The sequence below is a fragment of the Sceloporus undulatus genome, chromosome 7, assembly GCF_019175285.1.
Source record: "Sceloporus undulatus isolate JIND9_A2432 ecotype Alabama chromosome 7, SceUnd_v1.1, whole genome shotgun sequence".
In the NCBI taxonomy this organism is placed as follows: domain Eukaryota; kingdom Metazoa; phylum Chordata; class Lepidosauria; order Squamata; family Phrynosomatidae; genus Sceloporus; species Sceloporus undulatus.
This window is the reverse complement of record NC_056528.1, coordinates 23,036,894-23,060,357: the sequence shown is the minus strand read 5'-3', so window position 1 is coordinate 23,060,357 and position 23,464 is coordinate 23,036,894. Positions and strand designations below refer to the sequence as shown.

Below are 23,464 nucleotides of genomic sequence, written 5' to 3'. Positions count from 1 at the left end.
TGCCAGAGGTCTTCAAATGCCAATAGAGCAAGGTCAAGGGGTGGTTTGCTTTCTTCTCTTTAAATGGCCTTTGATTTGACTTGGAATTAGGTCCACCTTCTACTGGGGGGGGGGGAGTAGGGTACCTTGTGAAGTAGACACTGCCCCTCCCTGACCAGCCGGGGAGGGGTTGGCTTTTGTGCCCCCTCCCCAGTGCCTTTAAAGGCTGTCTGCCTGTCACTTTCTTCCTCTCAAGTGGTTTTGGGTGCACCGTGACTGAGCCCCACTGAAAATAGGAGTGGCAGGTACTATGATGTGGATGCTGCTCCCCTGCCTCCCAAATGGGACCCCCCCCCCAAACAAAATATTTGGGCTCTGGTCTTCTGTGTGTTGCTATGAAATCAAGACTTGGAGGGCAAATAAAGGATGACTTACTTTTTTGTGGGTTTTTCGGACTATGTGGCCATGTGCTAGAAGACTTTGTCCCTGACTTTTCGCCAGCAACCACTTCTAGAACATGGCCACACAGCCCAAAAAAACCCACAAAAAACAACAGATGCTGACCATAAATGCCTTTGACTTCGACTGGGAAGAAAAGAGGGAGAGCTGTGGCCTGACACAAAGTGGTATGCAAATACTTTCACTCCTGGAAGTGTGTGGGGGGGGGGGCTCTGGAGGCCAGCCTGTCCCTCCTTGGTGGGCAAGAGGGTGCTGGGTGCGGATCCTGGTGGCCAGGACAGCCCTGTGAGGTGTTCAGGAGGGCGAAGAACTTCGTGGCTGAAGGATCCCATAGCCCCCTCTGGGATCTCCGAGGAGTACAAAGGCCCCTGAATAACCCCCCAAACCTGGCAGCAGTGGCATCACTAGCATTGGTGCCACCTGGTGCTGTAACTCAGGTGTCACCCCCCCTCCATTGACCACCTCCCATTTCACACCATACAGAATCCTTAGTAGTAGGCTGGCCCAGTACCATCAGGGGCTGGCCTGAAGAAGGAGGCTCCTCCCTCCCTAACTGTCATCTTTCAGCCTCTGAGGGAGAGAGTAGGCTGGCCCAGTTCCATCAGGGGCTGGCCTGAAGAAGGAGGTTCCTCCCTCCCTGTCATCTTTCGGCCTCTGAGGGAGAGAGAAGGCTGGCCCAGTTCCATCAGGGGCTGGCCTGAAGAAGGAGGCTCCTCCCTCCCTGTCATCTTTCGGCCTCTGAGGGAGAGAGAAGGCTGGCCCAGTACCATCAGGGGCTGGCCTGAAGAAGGAGGCTCCTCCCTCCCTAACTGTCATCTTTCGGCCTCTGAGGGAGAGAGAAGGCTGGCCCAGTTCCATCAGGGGCTGGCCTGAAGAAGGAGGCTCCTCCCTCCCTAACTGTCATCTTTTGGCCTCTGAGGGAGAGAGAAGGCTGGCCCAGTACCATCAGGGGCTAGCCGAAGAAGAAGAGCCCTCCCTCCGGTCCATCTGCCTTGGTCCAGGCCTCAGAGGGAGAGAAGAATGCTGGACCTGATTCCCTCCCCCCCTCACCATTCCCTTCTCCTTTTGTGTCGTGTCTTTTAGATTGTAAGCCTGTGGGCAGGGAACTGTCTGTTATCCCCTCTATTGTAAACCGCTCGGATTCCCAGTGATTGGGCGGTATATAAATAAAACCTATTATTATTATTAGTAATGCTTTTTTTGTACTAATGTTACCTGTAATTCCCATATACTGCTGAATGTAATGCTAATTTAATGCTTTCTCCTCCCACTGAGCTCCCCCTGTTCCCACCATCCCTTAAAACATTTTCAAGGGGAGCAGATGGCTGCCACAGCCTGACAAAATGCAGGTGTTTAAGGAGCAGTGCTGCCACCCCCATTTAGGGCGTCACTTGGTACGGTCCGCGTCCCCCCATGACGTCACTGCTTGGCGGATTCCTGCCTTCCTTCCTGGCCGCGCGCTTTAAAAGAAGAGGCTTCGGCCGGGAGGGGCGCGAATGAGGGCGGAAAAGGCTTCAGCGCTCCACGCTGAGCATGCGCATGCCGTCGCGCATGCGCGTTGGGGTTCTGCCCTCCAACTGGCCGCCTAGCAGCAGGTGGAAGCGCCGTCGTTGGGACTCCTCTCTCTCTTAGCAGGAGGAGGAGGGCAGGAGCGGCTGGAGCCACCGGTTGGGCCGGTTCTTCCTCCAGCCCAGCCCTGAAGCACCCCTTCGCCTGCAATAACCCGGCAAGCGGGGGAAGGGGCAGTCCTGGAGCTGGAGGGCAAGGAGGTGCCTCTGGTTGGAAAGCCCCCCTGGCATCGTGGCCTGTTGCTGGGTGCAGGCAGCGGCGGAGGGTAAAGAGGCTTTCAATAAGGGATCTAGGGGTTCAAGTAGACCACAAGTTCAGCTTGAGTCAACAGTGCGATGCAGCAGCTAACAAGGCCAATGCGATCCTAGGCTGCATCAATAGAAGTATAGTGTCTAGATCAAGGGAAGTAACAGTGCCACTGTATTCTGCTTCGGTCAGGCCCCACCTGGAATAATATTGTGTCCAGTTCTGGGCACCACAATTAAAAAGGGACACTGAGAAACTGGAGCCATGTGTCCAAAGGAGGGAGACTAAAATAGTGAAGGGTCTGGAAACCATGCCCTATGAGGAAAGACTTAGGCAGCTGGGGATGTTTAGCCTGGAGAAGAGAAGGTTAAGAGGTGATATGATAGTCCTGTTTAAATACTTGAAGAGGTGTCATAATGAGGAGGGAACAAGCTTTTCTGCTGCTCCAGAGAATAGGACCTGGAGCAATGGATGCAAGTTGCGGGAAAAGAGATTCCACCTCAACATTAGGAGGAACGTCCTGATAGTAAGGGCTGTTCAACAGTGGAACACACTGCTTCCTCAGAGATTGTGGTGGAGTCTCCTTCCTTAAAGGCCTTTAAACAGAGATCGGAAGGGCATCTGTCAGGGATGCTTTGATTTAGAGTTCTTGCACGGCAGAATGGGGTTGGACTGGGTGGTCCTTGGAGTCTCTTCCAACTCTATGAGTCTATGATTCTAATATGGCCCTGCTGCCCTGCCTACCTACTGCTGCTACCAAAGGAGGCTAAAGCAAGAAAATGAGATGATGTTGCAAGATAATGGAGTGCTGTGACAATGATGATGATGATTGATGATGATATGTCTCATAGACACCCCACACCCCTAAAACTGGGACTCAAAGCACATCAGGATTTAAAAGAACCATACAGTTTAAACTGTAACAAAGTGAAATTTAAAATAAAACTATTCACAGTATTAAAGCAATCCTTACCCCAAGTTAAAAGGATAAGATGCTTTCTTTAAAACCATATGCATAAAGTTTTTTGTGGGTTTTTCAGGCTATGCAGCCATGTTCTAGAAGAGGTTATTCCTGACATTTCACCACAAATGCTGGTGAAACACCAGAAATAAACTCTTCTAGAACATGGCCACATAGCCCAAAAAAGCCACATAAAACTGTGGCGACTCCACATATGCATAAACTTTGCATAAATGGAGATGATGGCAATAACAAACACAGAGGCATCCAGACAAGACCCAGAACTGGAGAGAAGCCCAAAGGAGACGGAGTAGCGTCACCCTGGCACTGAAGGGGCCAAATGGCTCCCAGACTATCACCCAGGAGCAACCCTGAAACCCTGGGGCCCCAAAACAGGCAGAGTAACCCTCAAGGAGCAGTCAAGGGCTAGACAGCCATCCTCTGTGTTTTCCTTCTGAATCTAAACTGGGGAGATACGCTTGGCCAGCCGTTCCCTTGCCTGGATTGTGGGAGCCAAAATCAAAGCAGGAACTCGGGTACAGCAGGCAGTCCTTGAATGTAACAATTTGGTTCATCCGCTGACCACCAATTTCTCAACCAAATCAGATGCACAGGGACAACAGTTCCCCTCACATTCCTGGCCTGTGTTAGAAGCTCATCAGGCCAGAACACTATGCAGAGGCACTGTGGGCAGTCTTCTTGGCAGGTGCATGGACTCTCACGAGTTGTTGGTTACGTAATGTATTTCTTAATGTAGAATGCAAGACTGTAGGTCAAAACAAATAGGCACTACCCCCCAAAATTAAGACAAGATGGCTGAAACCGCCAAGTCTCCTTGCCTCCCAAGTGACCGATCACCTTGAGGCTTTGGCACTTGCTTTACTGCCTCAACTGAGACCAAGAGGAGAGTGGTGCCGGAGGGCAAGTCCGCTTCCACATGCACCCCTCCTTGGAACTGGCAGCCAGGTCATGAAAAGGTGCCAGGAGCCCCTCGTCTGCAATGAAATGTCTTTGCAGCCATCCATTCGGACAAAGCCCTCTTGACTCAGGGGACTTGCACTTCCTCACATTAAATAGACACATGATTTAATCTGTGTCTTTTCGCTGCATGTATTGATGCCTTATAGGTTTGTAAACTTTATTTTTAAAATCTGACATAAATGAATTTTTTCTGTAGGACACATTAGAAGTTGTACTGAAAGGCAAGGTTTAAAAAAACAAAACAAAGTTGAAGTCAGTCAGGACCTCTCTGCCTGGACAAAACTGCTGCCAGTTGCGTTTGTCAACAGAAACTGACCTGGATTAGTCATTAATCAGTTATTAATTCATCCCGCTGAAGTAGTCTGGGTAACCGGAGCCACTGTGGCAGAAAAGGCAAATTACTATTTACATTTCATTGGTTTTTGAAGGTTGTCTCAAGGGCACCTGTGCCAGGGAGAGAAGTGTTTTCTGGCCAGCTGGGCAAAGCCCAGCCCTCCTCCTCCTCTCCTGCTGCAGAGCAGGGCCGCCATTTCCTCCTCACAGGCCGTCATGACAAGGAAGTTGTTAGTATGCAGTGGGTAACACACATTGCAGAGGCTGGGTTACAAACGATACAAGTTAAACTGAGGGTTTTAAGCAGAGGCTGGATGACCATCTGTCGGTGGAGCTTTGATTGTGAGTTACTGCATGGAAGGGGTTGGACAGGATAGCCCTTGGAGTCTCTTTCAGCTGTTATGATTCTATGAGAATGCACAGTTTGCCCATGAATGACAAAGTCTGATTTAGACAACCACCACCCACCTGGGGATGGCAGGGATGGGACTGTGGCATTGCTTGGCCTCCCCTTATTCTTGTTTGTCCTTCCAGGCCCATCGTGGACAGCCAGACCTGTTGCTTCTTCCACCGTCATGCTGAGGCTCCGGCTGTTGACTTGGGATGTGAAGGACACACTGATCCGGCTCCGGCTCCCAGTGGGGGAGAGCTACTCAGCAGGGGCCCGGGCCCAGGGTCTCCAGGTGTCGGCCGAATCCCTTGAGGCTTCCTTCCACAAGGCCCACCAGGCCCAAAGCCACCGATTCCCCAACTACGGCCTGGAGAAGGGCCTGGACTCCAAACAGTGGTGGCTGGACCTCGTCTTGGAGACCTTCCGGCTCTCTGGCATCCAGGACGAAGGCCTCCTCCAGCCTCTTGCAGAGAAATTCTACCAGGATTACAGCAGCCCGGACAACTGGGAGCTGCTCCCAGCAGCCCGGGAGACCCTCCACCAGTGCCAACAGCTGGGCATCCCCATGGCTGTGGTCTCCAACTTTGACCGGAGGCTGCCAGACGTCTTGACCCGCTGCGGCCTCAGGCAGCACTTTGCATTTGTCTTGAGTTCAGAGGAAGCAGGATTTGCCAAGCCAGACAAACGGATCTTTCTGGAAGCCCTCCGCATCTCAGGAGTGGCCCCCCAACTAGCCGCTCATGTGGGGGATGACTACAAGAATGACTACAGGGCCGCCAGGGAGGCAGGGATGCACAGTTTCTTGCTCAAAGGGGTGGCTGACCAAATGGGAGACCAGCGGCAAGCAGAAGTACCCCATGGCCACCTCCTGGAATCCCTCTCCCAGCTGCCCTCCCGGATTGAGCGAGATTAGGCAAGGGGCTTCCTGGACTCCCCCTCTCCTTGGTTGTCTGGTGGGGAGGGTGGGAGACCCCTGAAAAGCCAAGGTTGACTCCCACCCCGTGCTCCCCTGTTGCAAAGCGCTGCCGCCTTGAGTACTGAAAGGGGCTTTATGACAGGGAAAAGATGCTGGCCCAGCCTAGCCCTTTCCCTTCCACACTCATGTGGAGGCACTAAGGACTGCTTCCTTCTTGTGCTTCCCCCAACACACGGGTAATTCAACAGATGTGACCTAAGAAGGATTTTGCTGGATGTAAGGACTGGCTCTGGAAAGACATGGGTCAAAGTGAGACATGGCAAAGTGATTCTGGTACAGCAAAATTTGTGTTTTTAGCTGTCTAGTTTCCTGGGTGGATTTGGTGTGATCCACATTTCCAGATATAGTAAGGTCAGTAGGTGTTTCCTGTCATTTGGGATATAGCAGAATCCCCCTCTGCCCATGTTATTTATTTAAATAAAAACCTTAATTAATCTGCAACTGCATTTGTGATCCTGTCAGTGATCATTCTCGCAATAGTTCTGTGAAGCAGGCCACTTAGCAGTCTCATTTCAAGACAGGCAAACAGTCAGTGGAGCAATAGCACTTCCAGTCAATGGAAGTGGTGGTAGGACCTGAACTCCACTCTTTCACCACAAAGAGAAGCAAGAGGGATGAGATGCTGGATGAGAGAAAGTGGTGGGGCAGAGTAAGGCCACTTGCAATGAGGTCCAAGCATAACCTGACAAGGGCCCTGTCAGTGGGCGAGGGCCAGGAGCCAGTCCTTTTTCTTCCACCCAGACCCACAGGCTGGGAAAGCTTCCCCACCTCCCAGGCAATAGGACTAGGAACTGTGCTGACAGGAGGATTCTGGGAGTTGCAGTTCACTCCACATGGAGCCAGTTTGAAGGTACCAGGAGCATTACAGCACACACCATGTACACACCTTGGTCCTTTCCAGACTCATCAGCCACTTGACTTTGTGCTGGGAGTTCCCCAGCTGCTTGCCCTTGGAGGTGGTGGGAGTCTGTGGGCCCCTCTCGCCTTTAGCAAGGAAGAGGATAGCAAGCAGTGCTGGGAGCAGAACCCACCTTTTTCTTCATCCATCTTTATTTCCATAATTGTAATGATGACAGGGGAAATTAAGTATCATAAATTACATGAAACAGAAAGAACCCCCGCAGGGACGTAGCCAAGGGGAAGGGATTCATGGGGTCCGAACCCCCCCCTTTCCATTAGATACAACGAATGGTATGTGCTGCTGCGCCTCCACGTCCAAGTCCCATTATAATGGTGGCACTTAGCCTGGACCCCCCTCCCTTTCCCAAAATCCTGGCTACGTCCCTGATCCCCAATTAAATAAGGACAAAACAGAGGCCAAATATCTGCACCTGTGCAATACTTGCAGAGCCATCTGGCTATCCTGTGACTTGAATTTCTTCCATGAGGGGCTATCACCCTTCTGCCCCCCCCCACCCTAGGATGGCAGGTGGAGCCCCGGGTTTGGCACTGTGGTGCCACAAAGGGAGCCAGGCAAGCATCTCTTACTGACCACCGTGATGCCACCCAGGCAGAGCCCCTTGTGAGCTCTCTCTGTACCGGAAGGGGCAGGGGCACGCACATCCTCCTGCCAAGTGCCCAATCTGCTCCTCCCCCAGCTGGTTCAGGCAACCTCTCAACTTTCCTAAAAGGTCAAAATTGGCTCAAGTCTGGGGGCCTTGCACTACAATTCCAGCTGGACTCTGCTCACTTCATACCAGAGAAACACTCTGGTCAGCCACAGCCACAGCAGGGTACAGGGGGCTGGTGAAAGCCTGGTGGTGGGCATAGAGAAGGGCACATGATTCTGGGTCAAAGAAGAGCAGTTCCCCAGCATCCATGTCCACCAGCACCCCGATTTCTACCGGGCACCTGAGCAGTTCAACTGCCTCATGGGAGTTGTTGTGTGAAAACTGGAACTCTTTATCGTAGCGGGAGAAGACCCAGGAGTCTGGGTTGTGGCCCAGGCGGGACTGGGGGCCCGACCCCTTGCGCTGCAGTGAGCCATATGCCACTCCCAGCTTGTATGCACCACTCTTGCTCACTCGGACCCTCCAGACATGCAGCCCCTTGCAGAAGGACTCTTCTGCCAAAGCGTTGGGCCAGTGGTCAAAGCGGGCCAGTCCGTCCAGCTCAGTCCTGGCTTTCTTGGGGCTGAAGGTCAGCGTCTTCTTGTCCTCTGAGAGCACCAAAAGGTGGCTGGCTGTCTTTTTGTCAAAGTGGATGTCATCTGTGGCTGGTGGGAAAAGCAAGTGGATGCTGAGTAAGGAGTTAGCAGGGATCAGGATGCCACCACCCACTCAGAGGCCAGGTGTGAGCCTCCAGCATTCACAGGGCCCTCTGAAAAGGACTCCAACATTTCATCGGTTGACACCAACCAACTTAATGAACTTCGCCAAACACCAGCTAGACAGCACATAAGATCAGCACCCAAGACCTTGCTCCCTGTGCCTTCAGCAGAACCTTTCCTGCAGTGTCTCCACACCTCTGCCATACTCACAAGGAAACACATTTGGCCACCTCTTTCTGGTCTTTAGGTGGGATTTAAAGACTCTTTTATTCCATCCAGCTCATGAATGATGCTGCCACTGGAAATGTTCTCTCCGCTGCTGCTCTTTTAATTTGATTGCTTATCTAAGCTATTTATTTAAATGCTCTTTATTGTTTTCTGTGTTATCTTAATAAGTTTTTAAATGTTTTTGTTTTTATATGACCTGATTTTATTAGTTGGAAGATAATCCATCTAGAAAAGCAGTTTAAACCTACTAAAAAACAACAGTAACAGCAGCTGTAGCTCCCACTGAATATTCCCACAGTGAGATTCACAAGGAAGCCAGCATGGATTTGTGGTTTGGGTCCTGGACTAGGACTCCTCTGGGAGACCAGAGTTCAAATCCTCACTGCTCAACCATGTAAACCCATTGGGTGGCTGGGGCCAAGCCACCCTCTCTCAGCCTCAGAGGAAGGCCATGGCAAATGGCCTGGGAATAAATCTTGCCATGTAGGAGAGGGCTACTGTAAGTCAGAGTCAACTTGAAGGCACCTCGCAACAAAGGCTTACTCCCTAAAGCTTATTGTGATCCACTATAAGGGCCTCCCCTTAACCTGGCAGCAGATGACAACAACAACTTTTTTTTTAACTACCAGCAGTTAGAGTGGTGCAGGCTACCTACAACCACACATACATCTCCCCATGGATTGGGAACTATCTCCCAATTAGAGAAGATCAAAGACTGACCTGAAGCCCTGGAGAGAAGAGCTGCTGCGGCCCACAGGCGGTTGACCAGCAGACTCTGAACGCAGCGTGGATTGAAGTTCAGCTTCTCTGATTCCCGGGGCTCCAGGATCCCCTCGGCTTCCTCCATTCTAAGAGATGCAAGAATAGAAGCCATCAGACCTCACCTTTACAGATGCTTAGCGTGATCAGCAAAGGCTGGCACTGCTTCGGAACGCTTGGCACAACCAATTCTCAGGGCAATTGCTGCCCTGTAAGCTAAACCAGTGACACCTCACCCGGGCCACAGGTGGGGAAAGGACAAGGTCAAGTGGCAGTAGGCCACCTGGAACGCACCTGCAGAGGGAAGGTTTGACACTGAGGCTGCCCAGGATCTCCTTCACCACTCCCACAGCCCAGTTGTGTTCCTGCATGGCTTTGAGCACTGGGCCCTCATATGCTTCTGTTGGTGGGGCCCAGGAGGGGAAGAGAGAGCTAGTGGCTCTGGCCCACAGGGGCCACATGAAAGCCACACTGCAAGGCCTGTGGGCATGGCGCCTTCTCCAAGTCCTGGGGGGCAGCAGCAGAAAGGAGATGAGGCACCAAAAGAAACCAGTGGTCGCCAGAAGAGTCTTGGACCACATTTTCCAGCTGGGCAGAGGCAACATGAGCCACTGGTTGGGGGGACCAGAAATCTATGTGCTCCAGGACTCACCGCTCAAAGATTTCCTCCTCCGCCTGCTGGAGGGAAAGAGAGAGAGAGAGAGAGAGAGAGAAAATATTAGCCAAAGGGGAAGATGCCTAGCCCGCAATGGGGTTGCTGAGCAACCCCTTGAAGGGTGTTCCCTAGAGTTGTCAGTGAGCACCTGTTTTGCCAGTGAAATCTTGGCATCTCCAGCTTTTGAACAACACAAGCAACTGAATTTACTGCCAAGGAGGACAAAGCTCCCCCACCTGCATCCCCCCAGAAAGACAACAAGCAAGTCAGCCAAGACAAGTGCACTCGTCCCATGATGCCTGGTGGCCCCTCTCCACAGCCTCTGCATCCAGAGGGTGGTATGGAAACTTGTTGAGAGCAAACCTTGGTTACTGGCAGTGAGGCACGTTTGGGTGGGGAGGGGGGAAAGAGGAAGAATTGTGGCTCCTGGGGGGGCAGGGGGGCTTATGTGGCCCTGCTGAAGGCCTCACCTCTCCCACAAGACCCTTTAAATGTGATGATGGTCCTCACATTTAAAAGGTCCTAGTCCTGGGGCTCCACCTGAAGCAGAAGCAGGAGTCAAAGGAAGTGCTATGGTAGTGAAGACAAGGAAGTGCTTTGTGTCCACAGGCCTACAGGGCTTCTTCCTTTGTCTCCTGCTTCAGGTGGGGGCCCCAGGACGAGGCTGATGAACCCCTCAATTTGAAGAGGTGACTTCCTTGTCCTGCCAACATGTGGCTGAAAGCTCCTCCAGGAGCAGCACAGCAGGTGCTGAATGTGAAGTGCTCCTGGTAGCAGTAACCATAACTTTAATACTAATAATAACTACAAGAGCAAGAATACGCCTGAGAAGCAAGGCTGCCCCCGAGGAAACCCACTCTTGCCGGGCCTCAGGGGAGACGCATGGCTTCGGCTGATACGCCAGCTGCGCCCCTTCCTGGAGCAGGGAGACCTTGAAACAGTTGTACATGCGCTGGTCACCTCTCGATTGGACTTCTGTAATGCGCTGTACATGGGGCTACCCTTGTCCCAAGTTCAGAAACTTCAATTTGTACAAAATATGGCAGCCAGGTTAATTACAGGTACTCCTCGTACCGATCACATAACACCGGTTTTGAAATCCCTTCACTGGCTGCCAATTAGTTTCCGGGCAAGGTACAAGGTGTTGGTGATTACCTTCAAAGCCCTACATGGCTTGGGTCCAGAATACTTAAGAGATCGCCTACTTCCATACTGTCCGTCCCGCACTCTAAGGTCCTCGGGGAAGAATCTACTTCAGCCAATAAAATCTAGGCTAAGTTCAGTCACCCAGAGGGCCTTTTCCATCGCAGCTCCGAAGCTATGGAATGACCTGCCGAAGGAGATCCGTGACATTTCTACTCTTACAGCCTTTAAGAAGGCTCTTAAGACGGATCTCTTCCGGCAGGCCTTCCCTACCTAGTTCTACTCCCGATTTACTGTGACTTATGTCACTCTGTCCACCAATTCTTCTCTTAAATTTAATGAGAAGAATTAAATTAAAATTAATTAAAATAAAATCCTTGCCTCAAGAAGAAGAGCCCTCCCTCCATGACATCATCATCAGACCTGGGAGGGAGTGAAAAAGAGAGGCCCAACTTCCATCAGGCCTAACTGTGAATGTACTCACTTCGCTCTCTTTAATTTTATTGTATTTTATTTATTTATTGTATTTTATTTTATTATCTTTATTTTTACTGTTGTAACCCGCCTGGATTCCTTGTGATTGGGCGGGCTATAAATAAATTATTATTATTATTATTATTATTATTATTATTATTATTATTATTACCAGGAGGCCCCAGTCATCGGTGGAGGTGACGGCGGCCACCAGGTAGGTCCGGAGGGCCTCCAGCCTCTGCAAGGCCTGGGTCCAGTGGGCCTGCTGGGTGAGGATGCTCTGCTGGGCTCGCTCCTCCTCGGAGTGGGCTGCCTCCAGCAGCCGCTGTTCCTCGCTCTCACAGGCGCTCCTCACCAGGTTCAGGCGCTGGATCAGGGCCTCCCGTGCACAGCTGGCCTCGCTCTGAGCAAGAGAGAGAGAAAGACAGGGGAGGTCATGGACAGATGGACAGGGTCAGGCCCTCATCTGCCTCCCCCTCTAACTGCACAGGCTGGCAACTGCCCAGGGTCACTTCCCAGCTCTCCTGCCCTGGAGAGAGTTGAACCCAGGACCTCCTGGCTCCAAAGTAGGGGCTGAAACATTCATAGAGGCAACAAAGGGCATGAGGGGCAGAAGAGTTTATGTTCCTCCAGCAAAGCTTCCACCTGGATCAATAGAAGTATAGTGTCTAGATCAAGGGAAGTAATAGGGCCACTCTATTCTGCTCTGGTCAGGCCCCAGGGAGGAGGATCAACTGGTGGCCCATCAGGGCAGGGCAGGGCAGGGCAGAGATGACCCACCCCCCCACACACACACCCTGCCCCTTACCACCAGGCGCTGGGACTTCTGGGGCAGGGACTCCGCCAGGAACCGGCCAATGATGGCACTTTGCAGCTGCAGCTTCTCACACCGGTCCACAAGTTGGTCCTGGAAGCGAGAGGGGAGAGTGAGTGGTCAGTGTTGGGGGCCTGGGATCTCTGCCCCCCCCCCCCGAGTTGGGCCAGGGGCACCCTCCCCAAGGAGCAGCTGCCTCTTTAGGGGGGCAGGTGGGTCGGGGGTCCGGACAGAGTTTCTGCAGCACCGTCCTCCCATGCAAAGCAGGCGCTCTACGAATACGCTGCAAGGCCTCAGAGCATGTACAGAGTTCCCTTTCCACCCCAGAGAGCCCTGGTGGAGCAGATCCCCTGTGTACTCCCCTCCCTCCCTCCCTCCGCTGGCTTTCAGCTTCGTAGTGGCGACTCCCAGGGCGCCTGGAAGCTGGGGCGGGGGCTGCCTTCGAAAGGGCTTTCCCCACCCGTCACCCCTCTCTCTCTCCGGCAGCTGGGATGCCCTCTGTGTATGCTCAGAGGCACTCCCACCCGCCCTCCGAGTGCCAAGGCGCCAAGGGCTCACCCTCCTCCGCCGGGCCTCCTGGGCCAAGGGGTCGCAGCCGGTGGTCCCGGCAGCCGCAGCAGCCCCCCTCCGACGCCGAGGCCGGACCCTGGCAGCCTCCGCACACCGGGCGCCTCTCCTGGCAGCAGAAGCGGTCGAGGGGCAGCCCGTGGGCCTGGCAGCAGGGACCGGAGGCCGATCCCCCGGCAGTCCCCGAGGCCTCCTCCGCCATGGGCCCCGGAGGAAGAGGAGGAAGAAGAAGAAGGCGCGCAGGCTCACCTGTCGCAGGAGACGCCCTTCGCCCCGTCCGACCGGCCTGGCAGCCCCAGGAGGAGCAGGGAGGGGCCTCCGGACTGGGAAGGCCGCCCTCTACCCTCCTTCTCTCTCGGCAGAGCCTCCCCACTCAAGGGCAGCCTATCTCCCTCCCTCCCTCCCTCCCTCCCCGGCGCAGGGTTTCCGACCGGTCCGGCGCTTCTGGGGCCCCCGGCGCCCCTCTGCTCTGCTCAGGCCCCCCTGGAATCAGGCTGCCTCCAGTTCTGGGCAAAACAATTCAAGAAGGATGGGGGGAAACTGGAGCCATGGGTCCAGAGGAGGGCGACTGAAAGGGGGAAGGGACCAGAACCCTTATGAGGAAAGACTCCGGGAGTTGGGGATGTTTAGGCTGCGAAAGAGATGCTTAAGGGGTGATGTGATCGCCCGGTTTAAGTATTTGAAGAGATGCCATATTGAGGAGGGAGCAAGCTTGTTTTCTGCTGCTCCAGAGAATAGGACCCGGAACAACGAATGCAAGCTCCAGGAGAAGAGATCCACATTAGCAGGACCTTCCTGAGAGTAAGGGCTGGTGGACAGTGGAACTCGCTCCTTCCTCGGAGTGTAGTGAAGTCTCCTTCTTTGGAGGTCTTTAAACAGAGGCTGGAGGGCCATCTGTCTGTCACTGGGGATGCTTTGACTGAGAGTTCCTGCATGGCAGAAGAATGGGGCTGGACTGGGTGGCCCTTCTTGGGATCTCTTCCAGCTCTAGGGCTCGATGCCTCTCTCCGCCGCCCATCCCTTTCCGGGGGGAGCTCCGTCTCCCACCCGGGGCCTTCCCCTCCCTCCTCCGCGGGTGCCATGATCGCCCAGGAGTGGGGCGCCCTACCCCCCCCGAGGGTTTGGCTGCCCCCCCCCCGCCGCCTTTCCCCAGAGGAGGAGGAGGAGCCAGGAGGCGGTGCCCTGTAGGGCAAGGGGGCCTTGGGGGCATTCTGGGCAGGGCAGTCCGGCGGAGAGAACGGCCTTTACGGTCGGTCCTTCCTTCTTTCCTTCCTCCTTGCCCCTGAGCGTGTGCAGAGCGCCTTTCTCCCTCCACCCGCCAGAGAAAGAGAGAGAGCGAGGAGTGGGGAGGCGGGAGCAGGGGAGTCTCCCGGGAAGCCACCGGTTGCCAAGGCAGGACTGTCGGGGAGGAAGGGAGGCTGCCCAGCAGGAGGAGGAGGAGGAGGAGGAGGAGGGAGCGGAGGCAGCGGCCGAGGGGCAGGTAGAAGGAAGCGGGGGATCCGAGGGGGTCCCCGGTCCACCTCCGACGAGCCTCCGCCTCCCTCGCGGGTTGACCGACCCCCCTGTCGCCGACTCCGGAGCCGGAGCCTTTGTCCCGGCGACGCCCCTTCCCCGCTTCCCTCTGCCTTCCCTCCGGCGGAGGCAAGAAGAAGAGACCACTCCTCATGGATCCTCCCCCGGCAAGGGGGTCCGGGGGGGGCGGGTAGGCTGCCGCTGGGGCTGGAGGCTGCGCCGCGGGCCTTCCCTTCCTTGCCTTGCCGCCGGGAAGAGAAGCCCCTGGAGGCTCCGGGAGGGCTTAGCCTTAGCGGGTCTTAGGGCGGGCTTAGCCCGAGGAGGGAGGAGGGAGCCCGGCCTCTCGCCCTCCTTCTGGGGTCAAAGGAGAAGCGCTTCCCAGCCGGAGGGAAGAGGGCAGCCCCGGGGCCGCCGCCGGAGCCCTGGCCAGGTCCTGCCGCCGCCCAAGGTCCTCCTCCAGGTCCCAGAGGCGAGAGTCACGCTCTCTCAGCCTCAGAAGGCGGTAGGCGACTGGGGAGGGGGCGTCCGGAGCCACCCTCGCAAGGAAACCCAGCCTTTCTTGTTGCTCTTGAAACAGACCGGGAGGGGGGACATCCAGACGCCCCTCGAAGTAAGAAAGACTGGAAGGGCATCAGAGGGGGTGTGGGCCTGAAGGGGGGTGTGGTGTGTGTGTGTGGGGGGGGCTGCTGGGCCGCAGTTTGCAGAGAGCAGCTGTGGGGGAGCATGGGCTGCCATTCCCTCTCAGGCCCAGCTGCAGAAGGCATGTCCCTGGACCCAATAATAAGAATAAGGGCCCTGGCAGCACAGTGCTTGAAGGCTTGTAGTGCAACCACTCACTCACAAACCACAAGTTCAGTCCCAGCCGGGGGCTCAGGGTCGACTCAGCCTGGCATCCTTAGTTCCGAGGTCCCTAAAAAGAGTACCCCACTTCTTGGGGGCAATTGGCTTACACTTTGTAAACCACTCAAGCCTTAAAGGAGTGCTTAAGTGCACTGATAAGTGGTATAGAAATGTACTTGCTATTGCCAAGGGGTCTTGAAGCCCCATTCCTTGCAGGGCCTCCAGCCCTCTCTTTGCTGGGGGGGGGGCATGGTGGTGGAGGTTATGTGCCCACGGCAAGGGGCTCTGGGGGGCCTGGCCTGGGTCTCCGCTGCTGCCTGGCTTGGATTGTTACAGCTGCCCCCAGACCCTCTGGGGCTCCCTTCAGAGGGAGGTATCCCACTCACCATCCTCTGGACCTCTGTGGTCAGGTGGAGCCCTCTCTGCTCCCAGAGGCCTTTGAGGACTGACTGCTTGGGGTTTTCTGTTTTAGAATCCTAGAATCCTACAGTTGGAAGAGACCGCAAGGGCCATCCAGTCCAACCCCATTCTGCCATGCAGGAACTCTCAGTCAAAGCATCCCTGACAGATGGCCATCCAGCCTCTGTTTAAGGACCTCCAAGTACGTACCACCTGTTTTGTTAGGTCTCAATTCTATAGGCAGTTTAATATTGCTTTTATCTGAACCTCCACTTTGGGGGAAAGGCAAAATGTCAGTCAAGCGGTTGGTTGCTGCTTGGTTAGCTGGTTGATCCAAATTGCCCCGAAGCCTTAGGAAGAACCTCTGGGGTGTAAGAGCCGTTTGCCAGCAGAGCTCCTTGGAAGATGGTGGGCTCGCCTCCCTTGGCAGTCCTTAAGCAGAGGCTGATGGGCGTCTCCCAGGAGGGCCTCAGTGGCCTTTCCCTGCCTGGCAGAAGGGGGCTAGGCAAGATGGCCCCTTGAAATCCCAGGGCCCTTTCCACTTCAGTGACTCTGTGGTTGATGGTATCTATTTTAGCATCTGCAGGATCTCCCTTTCTTTTAATGCTGGCTTGTCTCCATACTTTATTATACTGAAGTGTGTCTTCACCCAAATATATTTTTGTGGTAGCTGACTTGAGGAGGCAGTTTTACCCAGAAAGGTGACATGTAAAACTCAAAGTACAATAACCTCCAAAATCCACCAAACAGTGATACCTTTATCAGGCCGACCCAAATGCCTTTTTACAGGTTGCAAGCTTTCGAAGCTCCACTGGCTTCTGCAACAGACAAGAAGTGTTAACAATCATACAGGTGGGTGGGGAAAAGCCCTGCCTTTGGTCCAGATGTTGTGGTTGTTGTCATCCCTTCAAATGGTGTGGAGGAGCTCCTCTTCTGGCCGTGAGGGTGCTGAGAGATCGGAAACAACTTAAAATCTGGCCACATAGCCCGAAAAACCCACAAAAAACTATACACCTTAAAGTGCCTTTGAGATTCCAGTTTGTCTGGAATCCTTTGTGAGGCTATAGTTAAGGTTAAGGAAGAGAAAACTCAAATACAGAGTTTTTACTTCACTCTCTCAGTTGAGGGAGAAGGGTGGCTTCTTCTTACCAAGTTGGGGAAGGGGGGTAGCTGGCCAGTGTCCAGCAGATAAGTGGCCCCCGGCTGAGATGTGGGCAAACAAGGAAACTAAGTCCCTCTCCTTAATTCCCTCTTGTCCTCATGCCAGGGACCTCGGTAACCGGCTCAGGGCCTCCCTTCTGCCTCTGAGATGGGGAAAAGGCAGAGCAAAGTCACCCTGCGCTACAGAGCTCCCTCCGGATGCAGGTAGGAGGTGAGGGGGCTTCATTCCCAGCAGGGGGGGGTCTCCCACTGAAAGGCTGCTGGGAGTGAGATGGCTGGCTGGCCCTGGGAGAGGCACCCCCTTGCCTCTTTCTCTTGGCTGCACAAGATCCCAGAGGCAAAACTGGACTCCAGGGACCAGGTTCTTGGCCTCCCGAGGTTTTATATTGAAGGTTTTTTTAAACACAACACCAGCTTTTAAAATAAGCTTTTAAAAATAATAATAAAAAGAGGGGAAAGCAAAAGACAGGCATGATTTTTTAAAAAGATAATAAGGATAAGGAGACCATGAACAAAGTGCAAAAGGTTTCTCCCATGACAAGAGGTTCAGGTCTCAGGGAAGGGAGCATTGCTTTCTCCAGCACAGAAGTAACTGCTGGAACTGAATGCCACTGGATGCCTTGATGGCTTCCCAGAAATGTTGGAGAAAAGCCCTTCCTTTAGAAAAGACCGTTTGCCAAGGCCAGCCAGCTGCAGCTTATCAGAAACCACCCATCAGTCACAAGATGGGTGGCGGGTGTGTGCTGTCCTTGTGAATGGCTTGTGGGCTTAGGGGGCAGGGGTTGGCATAACAGGGCCCCAGAGTCTGACCATAAGGAGAGAAGCGGGGCTACAGCAGTGGGAACCCCGTCTCCCTGCCCCCCATCTCCCCTCATGCCAAGGGACTGTCAAGAAGGGCACTGCAGTTGCCTCTGACCCCCAGAGGCCCTTGAACCTTGTCCTTTCCTTTCTGCCTTTGCAGGAGTGAAGGAGTGAGTGGATCAGAGCCTCCTCCTACGGCTAGGGCCACCCTCCAACATCGCCCTCCTGCCCATGATGATGCTGTGGCCTCCGTGGCTTTCCTGGCGCCTGACCTCTGCGTGTCCGGTGGAAAAGACAAGGTCAGTGGACAAGGCCTCAGATTGGGCCTCAGGAGCCCCAGCTCAGTGACATAGCCAAGGGAGGGACCGTGGGGTCCGGACTCGCCCTTCCGTTAATGATTTAAAAACAATATCAGCCAAACCTAATCTAATCACACAATATATGGTGGCACTTAGTCTGGACTCCCCCTTCCCAAAATCCTGTCTACATCCCTGCCTAACTGTGAGACTCCCTTGAGCCAGTGGGTGGGTGGCCAGCAGCCCCAGGGGCAGATGTATTGCTGGACTTGGCTACCACTTGATTTGCCCATAACACCATGATTGAGATGGGGAGGGGCAGACAGGAGACTGGGCTTCTAGGCCTCCCAGTGCCCCACAGTTCCCATCTGGCCTCCTAACCAGTACAGTCAGTGGTGCCAGATGAAGGGAAGGTAGGAGGGAGTAGCTGCTGGGTTGCCACTCTGGGGTGCATACTCCTGGGCTGCTGTTGCCTGTGCTCCATGCAGCGCCTGGGGAGGGCTTGGGGACAAGGGAGGCTGGCATGCATTGAAAACAGAACAGCTAAAGGCAGGCATTAAGAAAATGGCAGAGGATGATGCTTTTCTTCTTCGTGAACTTCATTGTGTAGTTTTCTCTTTCTCCTCCTCTCTTTTCCTCTTCAGGCTGTTGTTGTGTACAACTGGCACTGTGGCACCGTGGTAAGGACCTTCAGGGGTCACGAACGTGAGGTGACAAAGGTAAACCCTGCTCCAGCAGCCACACTGCCTGTTGTTCTCTGCCTCTTCAGCAGCTGAGGGTCTCTCTTCCTCTCTCATTTCCTGGTTCTGCTTACAGACCCACCCATTGGCCCTAGGCCCCCCCCCCCCCAGCTTCTTCCACTGGAGGAGGGGGCATGGAAAGGAAGCCCCAACCTGGCCCATTGCCCAAGGGAGGTCAACTGGCAATGGTCAGCTCTCAGTGCCCCTCTGCCCTCGTAGCCACAGGGCCAACCATGGCCAGGTCAGCTATGAAGGAGGTGGGTTCCCTCTGAATACCAGCCTAACCCTTGATCTCCTTCACCCAGGTCAGCTGCCTCCCAGAGCCCAGCTGGCTCTTCAGTGCCTCTCGGGATAAAACTGTGCTGATGTGGGGGCTCCATGGGGCAGATGGGGCAGCCCAGTGCTTTTCAGGACATGATCTGGTGGTGACCGGCTTGGCTGTCAGCCCAGGTGAGGTGGCTCCCTTGCTGGCTTCCAGCACTGCTTCCAGAGGGAAGGTGATCATGAACTCACACTCTTCATCCGTCTCTTTGTCCTTCCTCACCTTGTGCTTTTTCACCTCAAGTTTTTCAGCAGCTCTGCACTGGCTCTCGTGACAACTGCGTGTGCACATGGGACATAGAGACAGGCGTCTGTCTGAACAGAGCATTAATTTCCAGAAATCTGGTAAGAGAGGGCAGGCTTGGAAAGATAACACCCCACAAGTTTTGCAGACCCAAGGCACAGACATCTTGTATAAAGACTGCTACCCTGGCAATGACAATTCAATGGACCCTCTGTGTCCAGACACAGTGTATCTCTGGGCATTCACAGCATGTGAGCTTCTCTGGTACATCTGGTTGATCACTGTAGAAACTGAACTGGGCCTAGAAAGGCCTTCGGTCAGCTCCATCTTATGGGTTCTCCCCAGCTCTTTTCAAACTGTTTTTATGATGATGCTGTGGAAATTATGTTTCCAAACAGTGCATCTTCTGAAAACTTGCTGCTTTTTGTAATGTGACCAAAAGCAGGCTGTGAAGCTTGCCAAGCTCTCCCATCTCTAAATGAACCCCCCCCCTCAATAATTTTCTCCCCTTTCCGGCAGGTGACACATCTCTGCTGGGTTCCTGGAGAGCCCTACATCATCCAGACCTCAGAGGACAAAACCATCAGGTGCGTAAGCTCAGGACAGCAGAGGCAAGGGACTGTGCATGTACCAATTCACCACCCTGCTTTTAACTTGAATTTTCTGGATGGAAACGTATTTGCAAGTTTTGTTTCTGAATCTTGAATGTGGGACTTGAGCTTCAGTGGGATTCCATGCAACAGTGGATGTGGCCTTGGTTTTCCTGTGGTCTTCCGTGGTAGGTAGGCACAAAGCCCAGCAGGACCACTTTGGGCTCAGACTTCGCAGTTTATCGCTTGGCTTATTAATTTGGTTTACCTCTCCTGGTTTAAATTTTAATTCAGGCTGCATCCTACTCTTACCAGAAGGTTTTTGCCACCGAATTTGCAGCCCAAATACAGCCTGGGTGCATCCCTACTTCCAGGACTGCTCCAGCAGCCATTGTCTTAAGCTGGAAAAGAGGAGTACTCTTGGAAGTGGGGATGCACCCAGGCTGTATTCGGATGGCAAATTCAGTGGCAAAAACCTTCTGATAACATCAGGATGCCACCAAAATTAAGCTTTAAACCAGATAGAGGTAAATTGATTTAGTAAACCAAAGGATAAGCTCCTTTGTCCCACTCACAGGGCTGTTCAGCCCTCCAGGTGTGTGTGTGTGGGGGGGGGGGCAAAGTGAATGGTCCGCTCAGCACCCTCTAGGCAAACTGGGCCCCCACCCCAGTCTGCCCAGTGACTGAGTTGAGGTCCCACTGCCTGCAGAGAAGGTGCTTGGAGGCTTTGCCCCCTCCCCTTGCCCTGCTCCACAACTCCATTTTCCTTTCTGGTCTCTGCTCCCAGGTGAGGCAGACTCCCTTTGGGAAAATGTTCAGAGATTTGTGTGTGTGTGTGTGTGTGTGTGTGTGTGTGTGTGTGTGTGTGTGAATGAGTCCAGAATGGGAGTGAGCCACCGCTTGAGGCACTGCTTTGAGCTGGAGAAAAGTTGTGAATGTTCTTCTGCGTTTTTATGTCTTTTCCATTCCAGACTCTGGGACACACGGGGCTTGCAAGTGGCCCACGCCTGCCCTCCCCAGCAGCACATCCAGACGGCATGTGATGTGAGCACAGATGGTCGCTACTGTCTCAGTGGCAGCCATGGCTGTAGTGGAGAAGGAGGAGAGGCTACGGTGAGCTCCTTGGACATCCTTAACAGGCTGCCAAAGGCCAAAGCTGGGACTGGGAAGATGGGTGAGAGAGGTGGGGGGATGTCTGTGGCCTTACTGGTTCTGTGGGCCCCTGTTCATACTACAGCCTTCACTTGCATTGAGAGCAGGGCAAGTGTCATGGCTTCCTAGAAAGGATCCTGGGAATTGGCTTGGTCTCGGATATTGGCTCGATTTGCCTCCTTTGCAGCACCCCTATTAGCCATTTAAACCTATTTCTTTCCCGCTCTCAGAGCCTTATCACATTATTAAACATATCCAGTAGGCAAACCAAGAAGCATATGGGTTTTTTCCCTCCCTCTGCACAGTGTTGTTCATTTTTGTTCTCTTCTGGTTGTAATAGCATGAGAGAGGGTTGAAAGTGTCCCGTTTGCCAAGCTGGGAAATTCCATTTGGCAAAAATGATGCTTTTACCATACTCTCCCATGCATTTACAATCTGAAAAGAACAAAGTCATGCAGAGTGAAAAAAGTAACATGAGCTTTTTTATTTGCCTGCCAGGTTTCTTTAATAATGGGATAAGGCTCACGCACAGGGTCACCACTTCAGTTGTTCCATTGTATCCATTTTAGTATTTGTTTCATCTACAGCTTTTAAAAACAAAACACATTTAATGTAATTTGAGACCACCGCTGCCTGATTCTCTGGAGGTTACTGGCGATGTTCTTAAGTATTGAATCCACAAATCCTTTGCAGTCATTGAATAATACAAAATGGCCGCCTATCCTGCAGTGCTCCGTTTATAAGCAGACTCCCCAAGGGGTCGCCTTGCTGGCCCAGAGGGTGCACTTTCCTTCTGGGGTACCTGAGGTCAGGGGCAGGAGGGGGCTTCCTATCCATGCTGAGCTCTGAAAGGTTGGAGGGGGGGAGAGAGATAGCTAAGCAGGGCCTTTGCTTCAGTCTCTGTCCCCAATGCCTGCCATTCCTTCTACCCCTCTCCACCTCCTTTTTCTTTCCAGCTCTGGGACCTCCGACACTTGAGGGTCCGAGTGCGTGAATTCTGGGGCCATTCCCAGACTACAGCATCCTGCATCTTTCTCCCTCAAGGCCTGGCCTCCTTCCCCATTGTAGCTACCTCCTCTCACGATGGCACAGTGAAAGTCTGGAGCCAACAGACTGGAGGTAAAGTCGCTGTGGGGAGAACAGAGAGCCAGCCCAGAACAGCTCTCCTGAGTCCCAGTTGTTGTTGGCAGAAGAGCCCTGGGTCAGACTGGGTACAGCAGTGTGAGAGGATGGCAGGGTGGCCATGACTACATTCGTGCCCTGGAGAAATCCAGTTGGAATCCCACTGGCCAGTTTGGTCCAATCCAGCCCAGGCCAACCAAGGGCTCTTCTGCAGAGCCAGCAGGGTGAGCAGTGAAGCCTCCAGGGGCAGAAGCAGTCTCTGAAATCCAGGGGCCAAGATCATGACCTTCCTAGCCTGCTTAGTGGCATCTTGAGATCGAGCCATCTCTGCAGGGTGGGTGGGCATTTCTCCAAAGCAGCCTTTTCAAAACCCAGCTTCAGGAGGGCCTCCAAGCCAATAGTGGCCAAAAAAAAATCCTTGTCGGGACCAAGTGTTCTGGCTGCCTTGAGACACAGACATGGGGGCAAGGGAGTCTGCTTTCAATGGCTGCATCATTATCCCCATTTTCAGAGAAAGCATCTTCCAAGGCCAGAAAACAGAGGAGCTGAAAAGGGAGTGCTCCTGCTCAGCTCTGAGCCATTTTCTGTGGTACAGTGGGCCTTGAGAGGGAGGAAAAAACGGTGGGCAGGGTCTCACTCATCAGCTTCCCTTCCTGTTCTCTTGCCTGCAGCCTGTGTGTCCACTGCCTGCCTCGATGGAGCAGGGCCTCTGGTTTCTTTGGCTGCCTGTGGGAAGGCCACACTGCTCTGTGCCAGCACCAATGCCGGGATCCACTTACTGAGCATCCGCTCTGCCAACGGATTGGGGCTCCAGGAAGTGGCCACTTTCTGATCCATCACAGCTGAGGAATGGAGGTCCAGGGCAGAGCTTTTGGCAGCAGCCTTCCATTGCCTGAACCTCTGGTTCTGATATACAAGTCAGTTGGTTCTTGCATGGAGAAGGAAAGAATTGGAAGAAATGGGTACTTGCCTATTGGTAAATCCCACACTGGAATTCTGTTTCCCTCTGACTGGAGGGTCAATTTGCACCATGATTAGCAAAACTGAGCTAGCAATGCCCCTGACCATGCATGGAATAAGGAGGATATGTACGGGGCCTCTGTAAGAGCATCCTTCACATGTGGAACCATAGAATCGTAGAGTTGGAAGAGACCTCAAGCCATTTCTGCTATGCAGAAATACACAATCAAAGCACTCCCTGTGACAGATCCAGCCTCTGCTTAAAGACCTCCAAAGAAGACCAGCACCCTCTGAGAGAGTGTGTTCCACTGTCAAACAGCTCTTACTGACAGGTTTTGAATCGCAGCTCAGCCATGAAAACTGATTGGGTGACACTCTCTCAGCAGTCTCAGAAGAAGGAAAAAGGCAAAAACCCCTCTGCACAAATTCTGACAAGAAAACCCCTGAAAATCAACTATGACTTGAAGACACACAACACAAAATGGTCATTTTTTTTTGTACTGAAGCTCCCTCCACAGGTTG

General features: G+C 53.5%; 3 protein-coding genes across 12 annotated transcripts; 2 read left to right on the top strand and 1 right to left on the bottom strand.

Annotated features, from left to right (window-relative positions):
- Positions 1–1,950: 1,950 nt before the first annotated feature.
- HDHD3 (haloacid dehalogenase like hydrolase domain containing 3) lies at positions 1,951–6,350 on the top strand. Of its 2 annotated transcripts, none has more exons than XM_042479382.1 (2): positions 1,951–2,272; positions 5,063–6,349. In XM_042479382.1, exon 2 carries the CDS (start codon positions 5,104–5,106, stop codon positions 5,830–5,832), a length of 729 nt encoding a protein of 242 aa, XP_042335316.1. In that variant the 5' UTR covers positions 1,951–2,272; positions 5,063–5,103; the 3' UTR covers positions 5,833–6,349. The 2 variants fall into 2 exon arrangements, with proteins under 2 accessions (XP_042335316.1, XP_042335314.1); XM_042479380.1 differs by lacking the exon at positions 1,951–2,272 and adding an exon at positions 2,919–4,870 and having other exon boundaries at positions 5,063–6,350.
- Positions 6,351–6,923: 573 nt separating this feature from the next.
- On the bottom strand, positions 6,924–13,143 carry BSPRY (B-box and SPRY domain containing; the record flags this gene model as incomplete). The annotated part of the gene is made up of 6 exons (XM_042478759.1): positions 6,924–8,110; positions 9,113–9,240; positions 9,804–9,829; positions 11,596–11,826; positions 12,232–12,330; positions 12,796–13,143. Coding segments are annotated over 6 exons (1,356 nt in total), but the record flags the coding sequence as incomplete, so codon positions are not given.
- WDR31 (WD repeat domain 31) lies at positions 12,231–23,228 on the top strand. Of its 9 annotated transcripts, none has more exons than XM_042479376.1 (10): positions 12,231–12,349; positions 16,823–16,920; positions 17,678–17,816; positions 18,458–18,532; positions 18,859–19,003; positions 19,119–19,219; positions 19,638–19,705; positions 20,680–20,821; positions 21,817–21,979; positions 22,654–23,228. In XM_042479376.1, exons 2-10 carry the CDS (start codon positions 16,865–16,867, stop codon positions 22,812–22,814), a joined length of 1,050 nt encoding a protein of 349 aa, XP_042335310.1. In that variant the 5' UTR covers positions 12,231–12,349; positions 16,823–16,864; the 3' UTR covers positions 22,815–23,228. The 9 variants fall into 9 exon arrangements, with proteins under 9 accessions (XP_042335310.1, XP_042335309.1, XP_042335308.1 ...); XM_042479375.1 differs by lacking the exon at positions 12,231–12,349 and adding an exon at positions 14,266–14,284; XM_042479374.1 differs by lacking the exon at positions 12,231–12,349 and adding an exon at positions 14,549–14,926.
- The last annotated feature ends 236 nt before the right edge of the window (positions 23,229–23,464 follow it).